The sequence below is a fragment of the Natator depressus genome, chromosome 13, assembly GCF_965152275.1.
Source record: "Natator depressus isolate rNatDep1 chromosome 13, rNatDep2.hap1, whole genome shotgun sequence".
Lineage (NCBI taxonomy): Eukaryota > Metazoa > Chordata > Testudines > Cheloniidae > Natator > Natator depressus.
This window is the reverse complement of record NC_134246.1, coordinates 33,343,553-33,369,842: the sequence shown is the minus strand read 5'-3', so window position 1 is coordinate 33,369,842 and position 26,290 is coordinate 33,343,553. Positions and strand designations below refer to the sequence as shown.

Here is a 26,290-nt window from a genome sequence, read left to right as displayed (position 1 = left end):
CCTTCATTCAGCACTTTTGCATATGTTTCAATAAAAGTGAGCATGCAGAAACATTCCAGGGTTAAAAACACAGAGAACCTGTTTATAAAAGTAAATTATAGTGATAAAAACATTTTCTTCTACGTTTTAGACTAACATGGGTTATTTTTTAGTAAAAACAATTGGAAGCAGCATGCTTTTCCAGCAAAGCCACTGTTGCAAAACCAGCATCTGTGAGTCTGTGGATCAGAAATAAGAAGGCTGCTTCTTCACCTGCTTTTTAACAAATACAAGTGAAAGTTATATTAAGTTTTGTAAAGGAATAATCACTTGAAAAGGCAAACTTATATGAAGAAACAGCCCTTTATTTTAGCACTTTTGCATGTGTTGTAATAAAAAAAGAGCATGCAGAAACACGGGTGCAGTACAGCTCCAAATTCTCAACAACTGCCAGCAAAACGTTTTTACAGTAGAATCTTTGGGGCAAAGGCAGCTTCTTTTTCACTAACAGCAACAAACATAGTTCCCAATACACGTGTTAATGCACAACCCCTAGAAAAAATGTACACTATTTCCAATAACCGTTATTTCAAACACATATTTAAAAACCAGTTCATACCGCCTTCTGTAATCTCAGGAAAACCTATCTGTTGGTTTTGACTTCCATCTTGTTCTAAATTGAAAAAAATAAACTTCTTAAAACCATTTATTTTAAAAATAAACCATAATTGTGTAGCATATTAATCATCTTACCAAAATTTAAAATTTCTAGTGCAGAATCTGGTATGTCAAGAAAAAAGGCCTCGTCCTATTTGAAAAAAATACATATATTAACTTTTAACTGAGCACAACACAGGTGTGGCTTCACATTGTGCTTACTAAAAATAACCCTTGTTAGTCTAAAACATAGGAGAAAACTTTTAAAAATTGTTTGTTACTAAAAGCTTATGGTTTTAACTTTTATTAAAATCCCTATGTAAAAGTGCTACATGGTGGGAAAAATTCATAGGGTCTGGATAAGAATAAGGTAGTTAAAGGGGAGGGAGGGGAGAGAAGGGAGTTGGCTCTTGTCTAAAATCTTGGGACTCTAGGATTGGTTCAGGAAAATGAATTCTATGACGCTGCTGTAGAACAACATCTGATTGGTCCGTTCCAAAGGTGGTTATAACAAGTCTGAGGGGTTCTAACCCTGGAAAGTTGGTTCATTCCTCAGAAAGACTTGGGATGGTAAGATCTCTCTCTCTGATTCAACCATGTGCTGTCTATCTTTGCCCTTTGCAAAGGGGCTTTCTTTTCCCTTTTCGTGCCCAGTTCTGTCTTTTAACCTCTCTTTATATATTTCTCTCTTATTTAACTCTTTTTAAATGCTTTTATTTCTGAACCTACCCTTGTATTTAATAGTTTAAATGCTTTTCTATTAACAGGCTCTGCCTTAGTAAATTTCCTTTTTTGGCCATGTGTGTTCTTTTTAAATCTAGTTTTCAATATTATTTAATGTTTTAAATGCTTTTTCTTAACCTATCCTGATATTTAATAGTTTAATTTTGTTTTTCTTAACCTGCTTTTATAGTTTTTATCATGTGCTTACTAAACAGGCTTTGCCTTAGTAAATTCCCTTTTAAATCTAGCTTTATAGTTTTTAATGTTATTTAATATTTTAAATATTATTTAATGTTTTAAATTTAATGATTCTTAACCTACCCTGATATTTAATAGTTTAAATGTTTTTTTATTAGCTACCCTTTATAATTTTTACCATGTGCTTACTAAACAGGCTTTGCCTTAGTAAATTCTCTTTTTAAACCTAGTTTTCAATATTATTTAATGTTTTAAATGCTCTTTTAATAACCTACCCTGATATTTAATAGTTTAATTGTGTTTTTCTTAACCACCCTTTACAGTTTTTACCATGTGCTTACTAAACAGGCTCTGCCTTAGTAAATTTCCTTTTTTGGCCATGTGTGTTCTTTTTAAACCTAGTTTTCTCTTTTATTTAACTTTTTTTAAATGTTATTTTCTTAACCTGCCCTTATATTTAATACACCTTTTACATTTATCTCAAAATTTTCTATTCTTTAATAACATGCCAAACTAGGCCTTTAAAATCATCTCTCCTCACTCAACCTCACCAAATAACCTTTCTTTCCTTTTTTCCTCTAAACCATACCCAAACTTTCTTTTTTATCTTTAAATTCTCTCACTCTATTCTTTCAACCTTTTGCTCTATAGGTATCAAGGCACAAACACAACACTCTCCCTATTCAAACATAACATTTTTTCAAAATGGCCAATGGCACCAAACTTCATCACCAACGGAAACGGGGATGGAGGGCTTGACATAAGCCCTAAATGGGGCATGGAAACCTCTCAAAAATACATGGTGATGAATGCTACTAAGCCGTATTCTACTACTATCTATTTACTATTTATAATATGAAGGGTGACCAAATAATTTCATCTCCAGATTTTTTTGTTCAAATTATTCTGAAATTTAGTGCCTTGCATAATGACAGGTTTCAGAATAGCAAAGGAGGACTTGTGGAACCTTAGAGACTAACAAATTTATTTGAGTATAAGCTTTTGTGAGCTACAGCTCACTTCATCAGATGCATGCAGTGGAAAATACAGTGGGGAGATTTTATATACATAGAGAACATGAAACAATGGGTGTTACCATACATACTGTAACGAGAGTGATCAGGTAAGGTGAGCTATTACCAGCAGGAGAGAAATTGGGGACCAAGTGTGGGGACCAAGCTGAGCCCTGCCATCATCACTGCCACTACCATCTTTGATTATTTTGTGGAGGGTAGGGAGAAGGCATTATGTAGTGCAGTGCAGATGATGCATGTGAAATCTATTCTTTCATGTGTTCCTGCTGCAGTCAGTGGGTCTATTCACCACCCAGTGTGGTGGTGGAGAAAAGCGGGGGAAGTGTTGGGAAGTGTCCATGAGTTTCTTCTCATAGTTGTTTGCATTGGACTTACAGCCATGTTGGTCCCAGGATATGAGATTTGGAGTGATTTCTTGCAACACGTGTTAACTCTTTATGTTTAGCAAGTTGCTCCACCTTGTATTTGGCTGTGGCACTTGGAGTACCTTTCCCAGACTTGAAGAGGAGCTGTGTGGAGCTTGAATGCTTGTCTCTGTCACCAGTAGAAGTTGCTCTAATAAAAGAGATCACCTCATCCACCGTGTCTCTCCTTTTCCTCATGGAGATTTCCCCATTGTTCCAGTGTAGGGGAGATGTGTGAAATCTCTCTAAACAGGCTTTGGCTTCCACCCGGAACATGCTTGAATGGATTTTCTGGATCTCTGTGCATTGTCCCATCCCTGGCAGATTTTTCAGAGATGATACATTCTCTTTACATTTTTTTTTACCAGGGTGAAGGTAAAGTCCGAATTTCCTATGAGCTGTCAGAAGGGGAAAAACTAGGGACAAGCAACAGAAAGGTGCAGGTGAAGAAATGCCTGGATAGCCTTGGGATTCCCTGTAATCTGGTAGGAGTCCATTGATGTTTTATTGAATTGTAGAGGAACATTGACAATGGTAATGATTACTCATGAAGAGCTGGTGAAAATGTGTTCATCAAAAAGTTGTTTTTGTGTGTGTGTGTGTTCCTGTTTGGTTTTTTTCAAGGCTTTTAGAATAAGACAAATTGAAGCCAATGGGACTTCAGTAAATGGCTAAAATTAAGTGCACATTTAAGAGCTTTGCTGAATTGGAATGAACTTAAAATATAAATGACAGAACAGATTGGGAAATATATTTTATTTTCTATTTTTTTTGTTTATATTGATTTTTATTTCACAGATTTTTTTACAAAAATTCTTTTAAAACCTCAAATCTGATTTTTTTTTCTGTTTCCTAAAACCAAACATATTGTGGCACTGGTGTCAAACATATGTATTTTGAAGTTTTTGGTTGTTAAACAATGATTTTTCCCCCCAGGTTTTGGGCAAAACCCCCAACATGTATCAATTAAAAATTCCTTTTAATTAAGAATGTATTTTTTGTCCCCCAAACTCCCAAATAAACCAACAAACAAAACCCCGCTGTTGAAATATTTTCAAGCAGTTCTGCTAATTAACAGTAGTTATGATAGATGTAATACATAATATACACACGCATATCATATACTGTAGCAGCTATTGCAGTTATTCTTGTAGCTCAGGAGGTAGAATCAGAACTCGTTGCGGCAATCAGGAAACCTTGTGAGTAAATTTACTAGTGGGAGTTGTCGCCTTTAAGCCAGTGGAGCTACCCATGTAAATAAAGCCACTCACAGCTGTAAACACTTGAAAGATTGGGTCCTACAAGATACTCTTTTAAACTATGTGATGGGGGTTGTCCCAGGTGGGAATGGCAGGTGTGTGACTTTAGGTACCACACAAGTAATTTACATGAGCAAGGGAGATTCCTCAGTAATCCCAGTTTATATGTTGTTGTGTCTTTTCGCTTCCTCAGGAAGATGTGCCCAATATTGCCGTCCTGGGAGCTGGGGGAGGTCTGCGGGCCATGATCGCCCTTCATGGAACCCTGCAGGAGCTACAAAAGCATGGTCTCCTGGACACCATCATGTACCTGTGTGGGGTCTCAGGTGCAACATGGTAGGCACATGCCAAGAGAAGTGTGAGTGAAAGTGTATCCCATTATAGAACTGACAGCCAGAGACAATTCTTGCCATTGTTATTATTAGCCAAAGGACATGCTGGATACTCCATGACCAATAGGAAAACACTGTCTGTCCATTTCCTGAGGAGGTGAGAATGTGCGAGTATGTCTACACTGCAGTGTAAGCCCAGGGTTCAAACTCAGGCTCAAGTTCAAGCCCTCTTCCATCTATACCGAATCATGCTAACCCAGGGCTTAGAGCCAGGGTCCCAGGGCTCCATGAGAGTGTAGGGTCTGAGCCTGAATCAAGGCAGAGCCCAGGGTTCAAGCCCTATTGCTTTGCAGTCTAGAAGCAGTCCCACTGGACTCATGCTCTGGGAGTCCACCAGAGATGTCCCACAGGCCAGCTTCCTTCGTCCTCTGGACAGTCAGGTTTAGTGGACAGTCAAGTTTTTCCCACACTGCTTCACAAACAAAGGGCTAATGCAGCCACATTTTGGGAGGACGCTAGAAAGTCTGGGATATGGGTGGCTGAATTCAGTCCCGCATAATGCAGTGTAGACTCTGGAGCCCCATGTCGGGACCAGAGTTCAACAGATCCAAACCCGGGGTTACAAATGACTGTAGACGCTCAAGCCCCAGGTTAGCAGACCCAGAGCTTGTGTGGACATGCCTTTTAGGTCTGACCCTCCTAAGATTTCTACATGGGCAAAAGTGACAGGTGCCCAGCCCTATAGTTCTAATTTAATATTTATAGCTCTCGCAGTGTTATTGTGAATCGGCAGTTGCGCTGTTGTAGCACTTCAGTATGGACACTGCCTATAGCAGGGGGAGAGGTTCTCCCATTGGGGTAGGGAATCCAGCTCTTGAGAGACCACATCTAAGCTAACAGAAGAATTCTTCCCTCAACCTAGCACTGCCTACATAGGGATTTAAGTTGGCTTAACTATGCCGCTCTGGAGTATGGATTCTCCCCCCACCCCGCCCCACGAGCAACACAATTATGCTGACCTGACAGGCTAGTGTAAACCAGTCATCAGCTCTCACGATATTATGAAGCATAAGTTTCTAGCCCCGGTGGTTGTGGAGAGACACTTGGAAATATGAACCCTACCAGCAAAAATGCCAAGAGGCAAATAAAAAGAACCCACATTTTAAAAATAAATCTCATGATGTTTAAGCCAATCTCAGAATTTTCTGCGACCTGACTTGTGATTTTTGGCACACTTGTTGTTGGCATTAGTGCTGAAAGCAGGATAGCAGAACGGTGCCTAGTACCTTCTGTTGTCCCTTATTCTAGTTGTTCTGAAAGAGGGGCAGGGTGTGTACAATGGTTTGTGCCATGGGAATAGTGAGAAATGGACATAACTAGGGGTAGTTAAACAGGAACAAGTCATTGGATGTAACACAAGAGGGGGAAATCCAGGTGGAAAGGAGACAACAAGATTATAGGATAGGGTGGAGAGTTAGTTTCTTAGTGGAGAAGGAGACTGTCCTTCAGAACATCCAGCTGATCTAACAGGGCCACACACTGACAGCCTTACAGGGAGTAGCAATAGACACAGGAGCCTAAGGGAGTCAGGCACTCAGCTGTTGGTATAATTCAACAGGAGACTGACACCAGCGTGCAACTTCCTAATGATCATAGGTACTTATCTGCACCCCCACCCCCATTAACATAGCATCTAAGCACCGCCGTATTTATTTCCACAGCACCCCATGAGGTAGGGAAGTGCCTGTCTCCCCTTTTCCTATGGGGAACCAGGGCTCAGGGAGAATTAGTGGCTGGGGTATAATCTGTGGATTATAATCTGTGGATAGAGCTGTTCAAATTGTGTGTCATGGACCCTGCATATTGCTAATGGAAATTCTCCTTTTGTGTAATCTGGTAAGGGTTTGGGGGACCTGAATTTTATCTCTGCTGAGGCCATGGCTTTCCACAGCAGCTAGCCAGCCACGCAATCCTTGTGGTTTACAGGTGCATTGCAATGATAGAATGATAATAAATAAATAACTGTGCAGAGATTGAAAGGGCTGGGGAAAATAGCCCATATCCCATTCCCCTTGCAGTGTGTGTTTTGTCTCTGTAATAGGTGTATGTCCTCTCTCTACAAAAATGGGGACTGGGCAGAGAAATTGCAGGCCTTGGAGAAACACATGTGTGATGCACTTACCAAATCCTGCTGGTACCTCGGAAAGGCCACGGAAATGCTACTCGAGGCAGCTAAGGATGAAAAGTATTCCCTGACTGAGTTCTGGGCCTACACTGTGGTCTATGGCATGTTACATGAGGTGGGTGAAAAACTTTCCCTTTTGTAACTTTCTAAGGTCCTTGTCTGGCCCCCATCACTGAAGTATCAGGGCACTTCATGAAGTGTGTTTATCCTCAAAACATTTATCTGAGGTTGGGAAGTGTATAGAGGGGAAACTGAGGCATGGAGCATCCCAGAGCCAGATTTTTAAAGACATCACCTTGTGAGATGAGCACGCAGGCACCTAGCACCCATTGATTTCAATGGGCTTTAGGTGCCTACAAGATTTTGAAAATCCCACCAAGTGCCTAAATACCTTTTAAAAACTGGCCTGGCTTGACTTGCTCAAGGCCATACAAGGTATGTCTATACTGCATTGTAAATCTGGATCTGTGGGACCCAGGCTGGTGTACTTGGCATTTCCAAGCCCAGGGTGGAGTGTCCACCCTGCAGTGTAAACCTGGGCTTAAAGGTTACGTCTACACTGCAAAGAAAAACCTGCAGTGCTGAGTCTCAGAGCCTGGGTCAATTGACTTGGACTCCTGAGGCTCTGGCTTCTGGGCTAAAAATAGCAGTGTAGGTGTTTCCACTTGGGCTGGAACCTGTGCTCTGAAACCCGGCAATGGGGGCAGGTCTCGGACCCTGGGCTCCAGCCCAAAGGAGAATGTCTCCACTAGTGTTTTAAGTCCCACCGACCAAGCCCCCAAAACCCAAGTCAATTGACCCAGACTCTGAGACTCGGTGCCGTGGGTTTCTCTTTGCAGTGCAGACGTACTCACAGCTGCCAGACCCAGGTGTCACAACCATGCTAATGAGGTCATACTGCACTACCCAACCTTCTGACTTGGGTCTGTGGCTTGATTTGCGTCCACACTGCAAAACGACAGCAATTGGAGAAGGTCCCAGATGACTGGAAAAAGGCTAATGTAATGCCCATCTTTAAAAAAGGGAAGAAGGAGGATCCGGGGAACTATAAGCCAGTCAGTCTCACCTCAGTCCCTGGAAAAATCATGGAGCAGGTCCTCAAGAAATCAATTCTGAAGCACTTTGAGGAGAGGAAAGTGATTGGGAACAGTCAGCATGGATTCACCAAGGGCAAGTCATGCCTGACTAACCTAATTACCTTCTATGATGAGATAACTGGCTCTGTGGATGAGGGGAAATCAGTGGATGTGTTATTCCTTGACTTTAGCAAAGCTTTTGACATGGTCTCCCACAGTATTCTTGCCAGCAAGTTAAAAAAATATGGGCTGGATGAATGGACTGGCTAGATTGTTAGGCTCAATGGGTAGTGATCAATGGCTCCATGTCTAGTTGGCAGCCGGTATCAAGTGGAGTGCCCCAAGGGTCGGTCCTGGGGCCGGTTTTGTTCAATATCTTCATTAATGATCTGCAGGATGGCGTGGATTTCACCCTCAGCAAGTTTGCAGATGACACTAAACTGGGAGGAGTGGTAGATACGCTGAAGGGTAGGGATAGAATACAGAGGGACCTAGACAAATTAGAGAATTGGGCCAAAAGAAATCTGATGAGGTTCAACAAGGACAAGTGCAGAGTCCAGCACTTAGGACGGAAGAATCCCATGCCCTGCTACAGACAAGGGACCAAATGTCTAGGCAGCAGTTCTGCAGAAAAAGGACCTAGGGGTTACAGTGGACGAGAAGCTGGATGAGTTAACAGTGTGCCCTTGTTGCCAAGAAGGCTAATGACACTTTGGGCTGTATAAGTGGGAGTATTGCCAGCAGCTCAAAGGACTCTATTCCCCTCTATTCGGCATTGGTGAGGCCTCATCTGGAGTACTGTGTCCAGTTTTTGGTCCCATACTACAAGAAGGATGTGGAAAAATTGGAAAGAGTCCAGTGGAGGGCAACAAAAATGTTTAGGGGGCTGGAGCACATGACTTACGAGGAGAGGTTGAGGGAACTGGGATTATTTAGTCTGCACAAGAGAAGAATGGGGTGGGGGGGATTTGATAGCTGCTTTCAGCTACCTGAAAGGGGGTTCTAAAGCGGATGGATCTAGACTGTTCTCAGTGGTAGCAGATGAGAGAACAAGGAGTAATGGTCTCAAGTTGCAGTGGGAGAGATTTAGGTTGGATAATAAGAAAAACTTTTTCACTAGGAGGGTGGTGAAGCATTGGAATGGGTTACCTAGGAGGTGGTGAAATCTCCTTATCATAGAATCATAGAATCATAGAATATCAGGGTTGGAAGGGACCTCAGGAGGTCATCTAGTCCAACCCCCTGCTCAAAGCAGGACCAATCCCCAACTAAACCATCCCAGCCAGGGCTTTGTCAAGCCTGACCTTAAAAACCTTAGAAGTTTTTAAGGTCAGGCTTGACAAAGCCCTGGCTGGGATGGTTTAGTTGGGGATTGGTCCTGCTTTGAGCAGGGGGTTGGACTAGATGACCTCCTGAGGTCCCTTCCAACCCTGATATTCTATGATTCTGTGACAGGGCTTGGACCCAAGTCACTGTGAGACTCTGGTTCTGACCCACTCCTCTACTAAGGTCCTAAGACCTGGGTCCTGAGGGCATGTTGAGCCAAGTCAGATGGATTTGTGCATGCATGGAAGCAGGTCTTGGGCTCACACCTGAGTCAGCACCCAGGCTTAGTGTTCAGTGTAGGGGAGATGTGTGAAATCTCTCTGAACAGGCTTTCGGTTCCACCCAGAACATATTTGAGTGGATTTTCTGGATCTCTGTGCATTGTGCCATCCCTGCAGGGAGTCTGCAGGGGAAGTCCTAGGCTAATGGCTTGACCACTTAGCCATTGAGGAAGGGTTGTTCTCAGTTATACCTGTATCAGTGCTGACTGGCTCCACTGAATTCATTGAAGTTACTTGACTTAGTTCATCTATGCACTTGGGAAACCGAAGGCAGACTCCACATCATCTAGCTATCGTCTCAGCATGTGGTAACATGCTGGGCCCCTGAGCTCAGTCTTGGACCAAGCTGTCAGGGCAGGGAATATAGACAGTGTTAAAATCATAGGTTACAGTTAGGCATGTGTTTGTCTGAACCTATAAAATCCTGTCTTCACAGCTGAACAAGGGGCACTTGTCAGAGCAGAGGGGTGCGTCTGAGAGTGGAAATAACCCCTACCCCATCTATGCAGCTGTGGATGAGCATAGTTTCTGCAAAGTCACTGAATACTCTCCAGGTAAAACCAAAAACACAAATCTCCAGCTAATCTCAGTGTAAAGAAGCCTGTGATTTATTACATCGACATGCAACTCCTCAAGCCAGAGACATCAAGGTTGTCTTTAGAGCTGGTTGAAAAATGGAAAAAAAAAAAACTGTGAAAAATTTCAAAATTTTAAATCTTTGTCTGGTTGTTAATGAGCCTTTTTTCCATGTTTCATAAATTTTTCTACAGTATTTTTCCCTTGTTTCTCCCAGAGACATTTATCAAAAACATATCTTTAATTTTATTTTCTTTAACAAAATCTTGATTTTCATTAAGAAAAGCACCAGAGAAACAAATCCATAAATTTTTTGCTTAAAGGTTGAGTAAAAACTATGGCAGAAAATGTCACATAACCTGGAAACTTCAGGTAACATCTACTACTGCTGACAATAAGTTTTGGTTTTGAAAAAAGGCTACTTTTCATGCAAAAACTTTTTGTAAGCAAAATTCAAACTCACTTGTGTTTTCTTTTTCCCTTCCTCTTAGATTAGTATATCTTTTTAGGTGGAGATACACTTTATTATCTTATTTACTTATTTTGATTTAGGGTTTTTTGATATTTGATATTTTTATGTATGCTATTTGATATTTATTTATTGATATAAAATTATGCCTGTTCAAGCCTGTGGGAAGCTAACATCATGAATAACACAGCAAAATTCCAGCCGCATGAAAGAACAATGTCACAGGAAACTCACCAGCCATCTCTCCATTCACTTTTAGGCTTGATTAGAGGTGGTCAAAAATGTTCTAACAAAATCAAAACTTCACATGGGAACGTGTCAGTTTTGACCAAAAAAAATTAGAAAAATACCCAAATGAAGCCTTTCAATTTTTAGATTCAACATGACATTTGGATTCAAAATTTATTTTATTTCAGGTTTTATAAATAATAAATTAACCTGAAGCAAAAAGTCAAAATCAAAATGAAACCTTGTTGATTGACCCAAACCATAATTGTCTTAAATTTTCTTTTTGCAGGAAATTTTGATTTTTTTCTGGTTTGTTTTCAATCCAATTAATAGAATCATAGAATATCAGGGTTTGAAGGGACCTCAGGAGGTCATCTAGTCCAACCCCCTGATCAAAGCAGGACCAATCCCCAACTAATTCAGAACATAAACAAATGTCAAAACTGTGGAATTTCCCTCGAAATGGGAAATATGGCTTCTGCACAGCCCTAGACTTGCCCGGTATTTCTCTTATATTTTGGATGGAGCTTGGGACCAGGTGGTGCTTTACACATTTCGGGGAGGGTTCAGAGGGACTTATATGCAGTAGGAAACAATAGGAGGAATTGCAGATGAATTAGTGAATTATGTGGGCTTTCTGGAACATGAAGAGAACTCTGCATGGCTGGGGCATCTTGGAAGATGGCACTAAGAGGACAATGGGAGAAGATAATGGGGAGGTAGGGAGTTCAGTGGTGGAGCAAAAGGGGTGATCAAGTAGAGCTAGGAGAATTTTTTTCAATACATTGATTTTTCACCGAAAACTGCATTTTCAGAATCCCTGTTTGTTGAGGTCACTTTAAATATGATGGATAATTTCAGTTGGGAAAAAAATTTTCTAAAGAGCAAAATCATTTTGTTTCTACTTTTCAAATTTTAAATGTGACCATTAAAAATAAGTGAAAACAGCTGAATCAAGGAGGGAAAAAATGAATTGGCTAAAATGTTTTTTGTGACTTGAAATGAATAAAACAAAACAAAGTTTCACTTTGGGTCAACTCAGAATGATTTTTTAAAACTTTTTTAATTTGGCAACAATATAGATTTTTTTTTTCAGTTTGAACCAAACGGATATTTCTCCAGAGTTTTTGGTTCAGCCCCTGAAATAAAATTACGTTATTTACTCAACTTCAGTGGTAAGAACTCTGAACTGAGACGCAGGTGGTGTGGGATTGGGAGGTGCAGACCAATAGCTTCATACAGAATGTGAATAGGAGTCAAGAGTGGATGTGAAGATGGGACAACATGGATGGGAAGAAACTTTATTAATGTAGATGTTGTTTGAGTTATGGGTACCTCCTGGCGATTCATCTGCAACCACAAAACTATTGCTGGGCATGTTTCCAAACTCTTTGTTTTTATTTTTCAGAAACCTGGTTCGAGTTCACCCCCCATGAAGCCAGTTTCCTTGGCTATGGAGCAAGTGTACCCGTGGAATACTTTGGAAGTGAATACAAGAATGGGGTGGTCAAGAATCAGAAAGAAGAGGAAAATATGAGTTACCTACAAGGTGAATGCTCATGTCCCTGCAGATAGAGAGAACTGATGCTGGTTAGATGGCTAGATACCGCAATTCAACCATGTAATTCTAAAATGGAGTAATATTTACATATATTGTAGAGCAGTGTGGAGTGTGTCCAGCCACACAATCTACCAACTCTCATTCCATCTACATTTTCCCTCTCATCCCTCCTTCCATTCACTCACCTCTTCTAACACACAACAAATGCCCTACATAATAACATCGAGCTTTTATATAGATAGTTGAACTGGGCAGAAAACAGTTTTCCTGTGCTGGGAAAAATTCCGCGTTATAAATAGAAATTCCTTTCCTGAATTAGAACAGAAAGTCAAAATCTCAAAATTTTTCACAAACTAAAAATCCAAAAAACATTTTGGTTCAGGTAAATCAAAACATTTCATTTCAATAAAAACATAAGAACAGCCATACTGGGTCAGACCAATGGTCTGTCTAGCCCAGTGTCTTGGCTTCTGACAGTGGCCAGTGCAAGATGCTTCAGAGGGAGTGAACAGAACAACGAGTGAAATGTGGAAAATGTAATATTATTTAATTGTTATCAAAATTTTCAGTGGAAATGTATGACATTTCATAAAACAAAACAACACCAAAAAAAAAAACCCTGAACAATAAAAAATTTCAGTGGCAAACCAGTGAAAACCAAAACACATTTGTCCAAAACCTTCTGAAAACCAAAAACATTTCAATTTTCAACCATAAATAAATAAAAATAAAAACTCAGTTTTCTAATGAAAAAAATTTTTGATAAAAGCAGGCATTTTCCTTGAAATTTTCTTTTTGTCAAAACCCCAATTTTCTATTGAAAAATAATTAGAAAAAAAAATGTTGATCAGCCCTAAGCAGAGCCTGTCCTAGTAAACAGAGAGTCAAATCATTTTATACTCTTTTCCTTCTTCTTTTCAGGTTTGTGGGGAAGTTGCATTGGCAGCAAAGCAGAAAATGAAAAAGTCATAAAAGGTATGACAATTTCTGTCCTCATAGCACACTGGAGTCAGAGTCCAGGTCCTTAACTTAAACAGAACAGGTGCCTTATAAAAAAGGCACTGCAGTAGTATGTCCTGCCGGATGGGATCCTCTAGAGCAGTGGTTCCCAAACTTGTTCCACCGCTTGTGCAGGGAAAGCCCCGGGCGGGCCGGCTGGTTTGTTTACCTGCCGCATCTGCAGGTTCGGCCAATTGCGACTCCCAGTGGCTGTGGTTCACTGCTCCAGGCCAATGGGAGCTGCTGGAAGCGGCGGCCAGCACGTCCCTCAGCCCGCGTCGCTTCCAGCAGCCACCACTGGCCTGGAGCGGCGAACGGTGGCCAGTGGGAGCTGCGATCGGCCGAACCTGTGGATGCGGCAGGTAAACAAACCGGCCTGGCCCGCCAGGGGCTTTCCCTGCACAAGTGGCGGAACAAGTTTGGGAACTACTGCTCTAGAGTGGTGTCTTCTTCATCAGCTCCAGAACCAGCTTCCTGCACTTGTCTGAAATAACCCAGCTCTAGGGACTTTTACAGCACACTCCAGAGGGCATCTCTGTGTGTATGCTGCTGAGGGCGAGGGTGTTTTGTGTTCCGCAGATTTATTTATTTATTTATTTATTCTATTTTAATTTATGGAAGAGGTTCTAGACTGGCTGATACCTGACTCTTCTTAATTTTTATTAGGGGAGATCAGAAAACCACAATTTTTGGTGGGAAAAATAGTCAATTTTTTCTAGTTGGAAATAGTAAAATAAGTGTGAAAAATTGGGTTTTACTCCACATTTCTCATGTCTTTTTATATCCTCCCACCCCCTACTTTCTCCAGTGAGTTTAAAAAAAATAAGAAGAAGGTGTGGAACAAGAAAGAGGGAGAAAAAGATTATAAAATAGAGTGACAATCCAAACACCAAAAATAGGAAAAAAATATTTCTAAAAAGTGAAATAAAGTGTCAGATTGCGTTGATTTGTTGTTTGTTTCCTTTCAGAGTTTCCGACTGGACTTTTTTTTTTTATTTTTTTAAAAAAGGTCAAAACTGACATAGTCCTATGGAAGATTTCAACTTTGATGAACCACATTTTCAGACAGGAAAAAAAATGTTGATCAAAATGTTTCCATCCGCTATAATTTTATAATTTTATATGTTTAAAAACCCCTTATTTAATGAATCAATTAATCAAATGGGGGTAATGAGGCCTAGAGGATGGTTTGAGCCATATAGACATAGAGGAAGGGATATATAAGCTACTCCCACTCCAAGTGTCACTTTGTCCACCTCTAGTTCAACCATAAATAAAGGTGACATCTGGAAGTGTCCCAGTCACCTCCAGGGGGGACACCGTGCCATGCTAAGTGGATGTTCAATATAGGATGAAGAAAATAGTGACAAGATAGAGATTTTGTGACAAGCTTGGTGGGGAGTGGACAGAAATGGATGTGCTATAATTTCATCACTATATTTTTTCTCCTAAATCATTGTGACCTAAAGGTTGTTTCCTAAAGGACTGAATTATTGTCAATGAACTGTGAAATGGCTGACTCTCCTAATTGTTTTTTTTTTCCAGATATATTCTTTGGCATCTTTAAGGGAAAAAAAGAATCATGTTTAGCATTTGCAATGGATGATGAAAGTAGGTCATTATAGTCCATGTTCACTCCAATGACACAAGTGGAATTAGTTAGCATATGTGCCTGTGTGGTGAGGCGAGAGAGAAGTGAATGGTGCTACACTGTAGTGCTGATGTCTGAAAAGGATCATTCCCATCATGACGGGGGAAAGTCTTCTTTTTGAGAGGGAAACAATGTATTGATTGAGCATCGAAATACTAGAAATCAAAAATATTTCACTACAAATTTTCTGGAAAAAAAATTGTTTTTACCAAAACCAAAACAAATTTACTGAAAAAATAAGTTTTGATATTCTGGTTATTCATTAAACCAATGGAAAAATAACCCCCCAAAAATGTTGCTGTGTAGAAATATTCATTAGGTTTCTTTTTCTTTTCTTTTTTTTTTTTTTTTTGGTTGAAAAGCTGTTTCAGCTAAAAGATAATTGTATTTCTTCTCATTGCTACCAATTTTGTTTCTTATGAAACTTGAAAATACTGACTTGGCCCTGATCACTGTAATCTGAATGTTGCTTCCCAGTTGATTATATGATTGTCCCTGGCTATATGAAATGACGGATAATCCTAATGACATTTTCAGGTGGTTCGGAAGGAACATTGGAAGGGTTTCCAGCACCCTCTGTTGAATCTGAAGCCGGTAAGTATATACATATGGCTGCCTGTTTTGTCCTGAGTTGTTAGCTAATATTTGGGACCTTCCGGGCCATTTTGTTAAGAGGAAAAATACCTGACTGGTATCATCTATATTTGGTCTAACCTCCTTTATTTACAAAATATGTACACTAAATCCTGTCACCCTGAACAGAGTAGAAACAAAAAACTCAGCAGTTTCCTTGTTCAGAAATCCCCAAATCTGCCACTCCAGTGGGCTCTGTGCCAAGTAGCTCTATCTCTGAGCTTCCTCTCAGGGTCACATTCACAACTCCTTCTCTCGGCTTTCTTCCTGTGAGATATCCAGGCTTCAACGAGTATTGTGGCCTCTGCATCTGCAAACAGGGAAACCCCTCAGGATGCATGGCTGAACTCTGACCTGTGGCAGGAAATACTCTCCACTGTATGCATTTGTTTTGCTAAAAGGGTGTAATTCCCAGAAGGTGGGAATGGGCAACAGAGGATGGATCACTCAGTAGTTACCCTGGTCTGTTTGTTCCCTCTGAAGCACCTGGCATTGGCCTTTGATCTGACCCAGTGTGACCGTTCTTATGTTCTTAATTGTAGAGCTGATTGGGAAGTTTTTGACAATGTTGGGGGTTTTTCAGCCACTTTGCTAAAACTGAAACTGTTCATTTGAAAGGGACAATTTTATTAACACCCGAACTAAATAAAGTTGGAAAAATAATTTCAAAATTGTTGAAAAATTCTGTTTTGGCATATTTTAAATCAAAAAATTCTTTTTTTTTCAGCTGAAAATGACTTTTCATTTTGAAATTCAATGTCATTTATAATAAGGGAAACGTTTTAAAAGTTCAAAGTCAAAATGAAACATTTCAAAATAATTTAAATGAAATGTTTCAATTGATCGGAACTGATTTTTACAGTGAGGTATGTTGATTTGCAAAACAATTTGAGATTTTGACCATTTGTCTCAATTCGAGACAGGAAAATGTTGGAAATCTCCAAAATTCTTGTGGAACGGGAAAACCGTTTCCCAAGTAGCCTGATTTATATGTGTCTTCTGGTGAATCTGAAGGATGCATGGCAGACCCACTGAAAAGGCCTGTGGTGGTCTTCAGATCAAAGAAATCACTTATGGCAGCTATTAATATGTTTCAGTATAGCAATATATTCCTGGAAGCATGTAAAGTACCTGTTCTACTTTACAGCAGTCATTTTGGTTCTGATTTGTACCTGGATTGGGCTGATCATGTTGTAATTATTGGTTATCCATTACAATAAAAATTAACACTCACAATTTCTGCTTGACAAATGGTGGCTCAAGAAGAAAATATATAAATGTATATTTTTTTATTTATCAAATTCACAATGGTGCTAATCAACAAAGTAGACCAGGTCATGTGTGTGTGAAAAATAGCTTTTTTGATGAAATGGAATTATTTTAAAAATATAAAATATAAAATTTCTGTTTTCATTGAAATTTTGGGGATTTTCATAAAAATATCCCTGAGAACGCAAACTCCTCACACCCTAATTTTGCAGCTAAAACAGTTTTGACAGAATACTTTCCATCAGCCCTAATGCTGATGTGTCTATATTGCCAGTCGAGGAAGATGATATTAGGGGTAAAACTTTGAACCTCCGAGAGAGGGATTAATAAATATATTGTGGAGGCAATAGAGGAAGAGGATGCAGTAGTTGAGAGGGGAAATGATAAAGTCTGGGCACTGATTTTAGCCATGTGCACACTCAGGAAGAGGTAATTTTTCATAAGATGAAAAGGAAAAAAAAACTGGCAAAATGTTGGACAATCCAGATTAGAGGTAGAGGAGGGATGATTCTATCCTGTGGTATTTCAACTAATATTTTTGTCCTTGGGCTAATGATGAATATCTTTGCTGTAATCTGAGTGTTGTTTCTTAGGGCTTGTCTGTACTATTACAGAGGCTACAGTGGCACAGCTATGGTGCTGTTGTACTGTATTGTGAATACTTCCTACAACGACAGTAGGGGTTTTTCCATCGCCATAGTTAAACCGCCCCCTCGAGAGGCAGTAGCTAGGCTGAAGGAAGAATTATTCCATCAACCTAGTGGTATCTATACTGGGGCTTAGGTCAGTCTAACTACATCTCTCAGGGTGTGGCTTGTTCACAACCCTGAGTAAAGTAACTAAGTCAACCTATGTTTTAGGTCTAGGCCAGCCCTTAGATGTTTGTGTTCTTGTCTGTGGCTGTGTGAAATGACTGGAAATTCCTATGATATTTTCAGGTGCTATGGAAGGTGCTTTATAGGGTGAGTCAGGAGGATCTTCACAACATAACTTTTCCCCTGGTAGTTTATATATTGCTGGATCTCTGACCCTGACCCTACAGCTATAATTGCTATTATGTTCACAGCATTCAAACAGGGAAATTAGATAAAACCATTAAATACTCTTGCTAGAAGGCTACAGTGTAATATTACTTTTAAAAAAGAAAAGGAGTACTTGTGGCACCTTAGCGACTAAAAAATTTATTTGATCACAAGCTTTCGTGAGCTACAGCTCATTTCATCAGATGCATTCAGTGGAAAATACAGTGGAGAGATTTATATACACAGAGAATATGAAACAATGGGTGTTACCATACACACTGTAACGAGAGTGATCACTTAAGGTGAGATATTACCAGCAGGAGAACGGGGGGGGGCGGGGGGGGGCGGGGAACCTTTTGTAGTGATAATCAAGGTGGGCCATTTCCAGCAGTTGACAAGAATGTCTGAGGAACAGTAGGGGGGGAAATAAACATGCGGAAATAGTTTTACTTTGTGTAATGACCCATCCACTCTCAGTCTCTATTCAAGTCTAAGTTAATTGTATCCAGTTTGCAAATTAATTCCAATTCAGCCGTCTCTCATTGGAGTCTGTTTTCAAATTTTTTTGTTGAAGAATTGCAACTTTTAGGTCTGTAATCGAGTGACCAAAGAGATTGCGTTCTCTGACTGGTTTTTGAATGTTACAATTCTTGACGTCTGATTTGTGTCCATTGATTCTTTTACGTAGAGACTGTCCAGTTTGACCAATGTACATGGCAGAGGGGCATTGCTGGCACATGATGGCATATATCACATTGGTAGATGTGCAGGTGAACGAGCCTCTGATAGTGTGGCTGATGTGATTAGGCCCTCTGATGGTGTCCCCTCAATAGATATGTGGACAGAGTTGGCAATGGGCTTTGTTGCAAGGATAGGTTACTGGGTTAGTGGTTCTGTTGTGTGGTGTGTGGTTGCTGGTGAGTATTTGCTTCAGGTTGGGAGGCTGTCTGTAAGCAAGGACTGGCCTGTCTCCCAAGATCTGTGAGAGTGATGGGTCGTCCTTCAGGATAGGTTGTAAATCCGCACAGATGCACCCCTGGAACCCCGACCTGGGGTATTCTATCTGCTACCCAAAATCCATAAACCTGGAAATCCTGGACGCCCCATCATCTCAGGCATTGGCACCCTGACAGCAGGATTGTCTGGCTATGTAGACTCCCTCCACAGGCACTATGCTACCAGCACTCCCAGCTATCTTCGAGACACCACTGAGTTTCTGAGGAAACTACAATCCATCGATGATCTTCCTGATAACACCATCCTGGCCTCTATGGATGTAGAAGCCCTCTACACCAACATTCCACACAAAGATGGACAACAAGCCATCAGCAACAGTATCCCCGATAATGTCACGGCAAACCTGGTGGCTGAACTTTGTGACTTTGTCCTCACCCATAACTATTTCACATTTGGGGAGAATGTATATCTTCAGATCAGCGGCACTGCTATGGGTACCCGCATGGCCCCACAGTATGCCAACATTTTTATGGCTGACTTAGAACAACGTTTCCTCAGCTCTCATCCCCTAATGCCCCTACTCTACTTGCGCTATATTGATGACATCTGGACCCAGGGAAAAGAAGCCCTTGAGGAATTAAAATCCAGAAACTTCACACACAGAAAACAAAAACAGAGAAAAAGCAGGCTGCTCCCTAAGGCAGAGAGGAACAACTCTCCCCACCTTGATCTAGGCTGGCTTTTTGTAGAATGACTGCTGAAAAACCTTGATCACATGCCTCCTTCAGAGCCCCTGTAGCCTACAATCGTCACCAGGAAACCCCTTACAAATAAAGTGACAGCTAACACATTTTCATTATAGCAGCACTGCATTGACAGCTGTGGAATTGCTTCTGATCTGCTCCTCCCTGAGAGGATAATCATATCCAGATTGTTAATGACATAAATGATCCTCATGAGTAATGTTCTCTGTTTTCTAAGTGTGTGCTCAGCACCAAAGCCTCGTGGGAAGCTCATATTTCTTTATTAATGTAGGCAACTCTCTGATGGTCACCGGAAGAACCTTAAGAAAATTCAGGATGGGAAAGTGAGGGTTCAATCAGAAATAAAGTTGGGAAATTCAACAGACTCTAAACATGTTAAAACTGACTTTCAGTGGGGTATAAGTAATAACTTCCTTGCATAGCCTAGCCTAAGCGACATCTCAAATGTCACAGAAAAAGCTTTTAGCAAAGCCAGAAGCAGAATTAGAATCCTGTCCAAGTAGTCAAGAATAAAATTGCAAGGGGGCATTGAAAAAGAGGAAGAGAATTTTAACCTCTAATTTGCAAGGAGGATGCAGTGGAGAGATTCAAAGAGGACACTGGCTAATCAGAATCCAAGCAAAGGTCATTTTAGCAGCTATAATGTGGACAGATTGGAGTGTGGTGTGTGTTGGGGGAAGGTCTCTGTGCATTAGGGAAGCTACAGAGATGCTCACAGAGATGGTGGAGCCTGGGAAAAGGATTTTAGCCAAAGGGTAAGTTTAGATATATTGCAAAAGAAAAAGTGGCAAGGTACCGACACAGATTTATAGAAGAATCGAAGATACTGTATATTAGACATAGTTCCACCACTTTTTTTCTTTCTTATGATACAACCTGCAGGAAATGTTAACTTGGCCTTACTCATTGTGCCCTGAATTTTGTTTCCTAGGTGATTTGTATTATGGTCAGTGACTGATAATCCAAATATATTTTTCAGGTATTACGGACTGTTCAATTATTGGAGAAGTGGTGAGTGGCATAGGTAAGTGTGAATTTGAATCTCCTCTCATACACTGGCTGCATGAGGTGTTATTGGCGTCTTTGTGAGAAGAGACTAATGCCGAGTGCACTTCTGAATTAAATAAATCCCTCGGCTCTTGTACGCTCTGCCTCGTGAATAATAATTTTCACGTAATCAGTTTTTGACAGACTTCTGCTCAGGACAAAGCAGTTCTGGACTAGCCCTATTTATGTGTAGAGTTTTGTGTTGTGCCCTTTACAAAAGTTTCTGGGCTCCTTCACCAATATCGATGAATGTGTTTTCAGAATGTCATTTCAGCTGGGGTAACATGATTATTCCTGCCTTACAGATGTGGGCCTGTCACACCATGACAGATGTATGGTGGGGTTTTCAAAAGGCACGTAAAGGGAATCAGAGCACAAGCCCTGTTGACTTTCAGTGGGACTTATGCTCCTAAGTCACTTAGCATCAGATTTTTAAAGGTATTGAGGTGCCTGGTGGTATTTTCAAAAGCATTTAGGCATCTAAAGCCCATTTTGTGTTGGCCAAAATGTTTAGACTTACTCAAAATGATTATCGGGAGAGGAGGCTCATATTGATTTTGTCCATTTTGGCTGCTTTGGCTGTGTGTGTGTGATGGGTTCCCTGGGATGCAACCTGGAACTGGGGTACTGCTGGGCTCTCTTGCTTACCAGCCTGGGCTCCCTTGCTCATTGTGATGCTGTGACAAGCTGCAAAGCCCTCCAGGTACTGCACTTACGCAGCCATCCACAGGCAGGGACACCCCCAGCTGAGTGACATGAATGCTTCTCGTGAACCAAGAACTGAGAGGCTCCAGCCAATGCCCCCTAGATCCCCAGCCTAGGACCCCACAACTGTACCATCCTGCCCTGATCAGAAGCCTGACCAGTCATTATAACCCAGTCTGCCCCTCCCTCAACGTGGAGAAGACATGCACCAACCCCTATTCCTGAGCTGAGATTTCCCAAGCACTTCAAGCAAACACAAAACATTTCATATCAACATTTTCAAAGTGAAATGTTTTGGTTTAAAACAGACTTTTTATTTAGAAATTGTGTTCAATTTCACTTAAAAGACACCTTTAAAATCTCAAAAAACAAAATGAAATGTTTCATTGTGAGTCAAGCCAAACATTTCATTCTACCTAAAATGATTATTTTTTTACTTTTTCTGTTCACTGAAAAATTTGAAAAAAAAATCTTTTATTTTTTTTAATTACAATTGTTTGTTTAGCCATGGAACTGAACAATCCGTTATTTACACAGCTCAATTCAGCAGCTAACAGAACTAGGGTACATATCTCACATGGTGGAATATAGGAAATGATTTATAACTTACAGCAGGTGTTTTGTGAAGGGGAGAACTTGGCATCTTAATCAGAGAAGCATGGATGGGTCGTTATGTGGCACAGTGTGGGATCCAGGATGCTGGGAATACCACAGCTTCTCTGTGTCTCAGGAAAGAGTTCCCTTTACTTTCCTTAGAATCTGCTTTGCTTTGAAGTTTCTGCTCCATAAAAGACACACCATAATTTTTCCCACAGCTCCTTGGCTATACTAGCAAATACGAGATCAGAGAAACTCTGATTTTCAGAAGTTCCTGAATATGTTGTAATACATAGCTCTGATATTTTAATTCTGATTTGTGCCCTCTAACAGGCTCAGCAGTGGATTTAGCTAGGATGTTCTCTAAAACCACTCATGATCTCTTGCACTGGAAATGGGGAACCAATAGTAACTTTCTTTACAAATGCTGTAAGTAAAATACGGATTAGTGACTCTGTGGTATGGATGTCTCTTTCCTAGGGGCCTGTTTTGACAGTAAATACATCACACAGAAACCTATAGGAAAAAGTTGTCTTCCTATACAGTATTTTTAGGATTGGAAGAATTTAATTTTTATTTTTTTACAAATTTTGATGGACAATATCAATGTTTATTTTTAAGCATTTTTAAAAATGTTTATTAATTTAAATTTTCACAGTTGCATGAAATTGTGGATTTCAAACTTTTTTTTATTTTTATTGATTTAAATCTTCACAGTTACTGAAATCTACAGGGAGACTCAAACGATTGTTTAATGACAGTAGCTACTGAGAGTCAAAAAGTGAAATCTTTCTTTACCATTAAAACACAAATTGTCAACATCACATGTCAAAATATACAAAATAAATATCCTTAAATCAACAAATCATACCTGTTTTTAATATTCATTCGCTAGTCTATTTTATAACTACCCTAATTCAAAAGTCTCAATCACTGGATTTTGACTATACATTCTCAAGAACCATTTTTCTTACTTTGCCTAGAAGTACATTTTGATTACCAGTGGAAATAGGTTTTCTTTGGTTTATATATATATATAGAGAGAGAGAGAGAGAGGGTGAACTCCTTTTTTATTGACCGATAAAAATTGAATACTTCCAATCTAAAGTATTATGTACTAAATATTATGTTAAGATTGCAAAGTCAAGCACTCAAAGATTAGGGCAGGTCAGAGTTAAGGTTGCCCATGCAATTGCTGTAAAGCTGCCTTCTGCATAGGCATTATGATATAGTTTTAATTACACGGTTATATAATATCCCCCCCACCCAAACTCATAAGAAAACTGAAAACAGGGAACAGGGTGATGGGAAGTGTGAGTCAAACTTAACTATGGTACTGCTTCCAGCAGTGCTATATAGTGTACTATATAATGGCCAGGGGATGGAAGGATTAAGAATAAGAAAGATTAAGTATAATGGGCACTGGGGGCAGCAGAGAGTGGGGGTGGGGAAGCGGCGGCTATACTGTGTAATGGGCAGAGAATACAGACTCTTTACCAAAGCACAGCTGCAGTGAATATTATTTATAAATCTTGTTCGCATGCCTTATTGGGATCACTGGGCATGTGCAGATTCTAATCTCTTAGTATTAAAACTCTATTTTTGGATACATTTCTTTAGCTGGTATTGGCAACCCTGAGCTGGTGAACAATAAAGTCTTCTCCTTGGTTGATGCTGGCATAGCCATAAACTGTGCTTACCCCCTGGTTCTCCGCCAAGACAGGAAAGTGAAACTGATCCTCTCCTTTGACTATGGGCCTGGTGATCCGTTTAAGGTAACTTCTATCATTGTTACCATTTTTACTGTTGTTCCAATTAGGATTGAGGGCCCATCGTGCTGGGTGATGTTTGAACAGAGAAAAATCTGTTGGCCCTGACCCCATGAGATAAGAGTCCAAAAAAGGAGTTTAGAATCTTTAAAAAAACAAATATTATTTTCTTTACTTAATTGATGGAGAACAGTTCAGGACAGGAAGGGAACAAAGAATCCCAGACCCTTCTGAACCTGCTGGGGGAATGTTTAGTGGAAAGAATCCAATCATCCAAGTAGGAAGTTGGTCAGCAGACTTGAGTCAAATCTAGTATTTTTGTGAGATGGCCCAATGGATCTCTGCTGAAGGAGATTTTCAAATGCACAATGGACAGTTTGGTGCCTTAATCAATGGGAGTCAGGCAACAGATTTGGTGACTTTGAAAACCTACCGCATAGTGACCACAGGGAAGGAAATCTGTAAACTGAAAGATGAACCTTTAGTGGCCTTGAGCTTTGATGTGATGAGTACAGGGGTGAATATTGAGCCATAGAGGAAAATGTCTCCTACTGAACCAAGCTGGGTGAGGTAACGTCTTTTATCGTGAGATACAAGCTTTCGAGCTTACACAGAGCTCTCTTTTCGGGTCCTACTGAACCACTCAGATCTATCCCTGTGGAACAGCTGTGGGCTGCTGTGAAGCTTCTAGCTCTGTGCCAGGGTGCTGGACTCAATGTGCCATGTTTGATCCAGGCTTATGGCTGTGGTGCCTTAAGTAACCATTAGTAACTTAAATCAACAAATCCTTAAATCAACAAATCATACCTGTTTTTAATATTCATTTGCTAGTCTATTTTATAACTACCCTAATTCAGAAGTCTCAATCACAGCTCCTATTGACTTTTCCAGGGAGGTAAATTCTTGCTCCTTTTAGCTTTTTGGAAATCCCAGCCAGGGAGTCTCTGTGTAGACAGCCACGTATTGCTACGCAAACATTCTTCCTATCCCAAGAGCAGAGGGTCTGGTTTCCACAAGATTTTCTGCTTAGTCAATTTATTAGAGGCCTCAGAGAGAAAGTTAGACTTCTTGTGTTTTGAACTACCTGGTCTTGAGTATTTGACCTTCTGTGGTTCTTTTAAATAAAACAATCACATTTCCCTCGTTCTTAGACACTCAAGCAAGCTGCCAAATACTGTGAAGATAACCGCATCCCATTTCCTAAGGTGGACGAGAACTTGCTCCAAGACACAGATAACCCGTCTGACTGCTATGTCTTCAGAGGAGAGGGTGCTCCTACTGTCATGCATTTCCCACTTTTCAACAAAGTGAATTGCCCGGGTAACTTTCATGTCACGCCAACTTTCTTAAAGGCTCCTGGCCTCACTCTTATTTCACTTACATGGGTGACTTAAATACAGCTGAGTCTGGTTTGCGCTGGGGTAGTGTAGCAAAGGGACATAGGGATTGGGAAAATAAGTCACATTCATCTCGTCTGGTGTCCTGTCTTAGAGTAGCCAGTGATAGAAACTTAAGAGGAAGTTGGGAGAAATCACAGAGGAGGTAGTTATGGAGTTATCTGCCATATGGGATGTTTGTTACTAGCCTCTGGTTTGTTTTGTTTTTTCTGCACTGAACTGTGAACATTTCAATTTTTAAAGGTATTTAGGTGCCTATAGATGCAGCTAGACACCTAGTGGGATTTACAACGTGCCTAAGTGAATTAGGCACCTAACCTACCTAACCTACACAGTTGCTTTCAAAAATCTCACTTGTCGCCTATCTTTCCACACCTAAATACCTCTGAAAATCTGGCCCTATATCCCATCCATTGTTTTAATTTTAACTATTTTAAATGTGAATCTTCGAAATAGCCATAAAGATATCTACCTGTGTTTTCAGTCCTAAAAATAATCGTAGTTGTTATTGACACTACATTAGTAACATTAATATCCTCATCCTAAAAACATATTCACATCTTCTCTCTGTTTGCTTTCAGGCTATGTGCAGGAATGGAGAATTAAATTCACCCCCATTCGCTTTCTCTACAATGAGGGAGACGTCCAAAAACTCCTTCAGTCAGCCAGGATGAATGTGTCGAACAACAAAGACAAGATTCTGCAAGAGATCAAACACATTGTGGCTTGCTCCAGCAAAAAGGCAAGGTCTTAAGAAGCCTTTTTCATCGATGTGCTGTATACATTAAAGCCACCCAGTAGATTCTGAAAACTACAGAATTGTCACCTGGCTGGAAAATGTCATTATTTGGGATCACAGTGGGGAGAGGAGTCTCAGCTTCCGCTATGAAAGCACTAGTCCCTAGCTTGTTAGTTAACCCCATAACGTGACTGCACTTTAGTCGAGGAATTCTGATTCTGCACATTAGTCAAAGAAAAATTATCTCTTGGTATAAATCATTCTTTGCTTGCTGTTGTGAAATATTGCTCAATCAGTCTCTGCTCTGTGTGATGCCAGATGCCTTTGTCTCCTGTTGCACAATTAATGTTCAATCAATAAAGCCTATAACATCACAGCATTTGCACACAGTGCCTCCATCCTAGAAATAGCCTGCAAAAGCACAAGCACCTAACACCTGTGGTAAAAGACCAT

The 26,290-nt window shown here is 40.4% G+C and overlaps 1 protein-coding gene across 1 annotated transcript; it reads left to right on the top strand.

Annotated features, from left to right (window-relative positions):
* The first annotated feature begins 1,200 nt into the window (after window positions 1–1,200).
* Window positions 1,201–26,290, top strand: LOC141997468 (cytosolic phospholipase A2 gamma-like). The gene is made up of 14 exons (XM_074969849.1): window positions 1,201–1,206; window positions 3,364–3,480; window positions 4,448–4,590; window positions 6,688–6,886; window positions 9,891–10,008; window positions 12,136–12,276; window positions 13,210–13,263; window positions 14,833–14,898; window positions 15,476–15,532; window positions 20,563–20,607; window positions 22,266–22,361; window positions 23,553–23,707; window positions 24,853–25,021; window positions 25,680–26,290. Exons 1-14 carry the CDS (start codon window positions 1,204–1,206, stop codon window positions 25,850–25,852), a joined length of 1,536 nt encoding a protein of 511 aa, XP_074825950.1. The 5' UTR covers window positions 1,201–1,203; the 3' UTR covers window positions 25,853–26,290.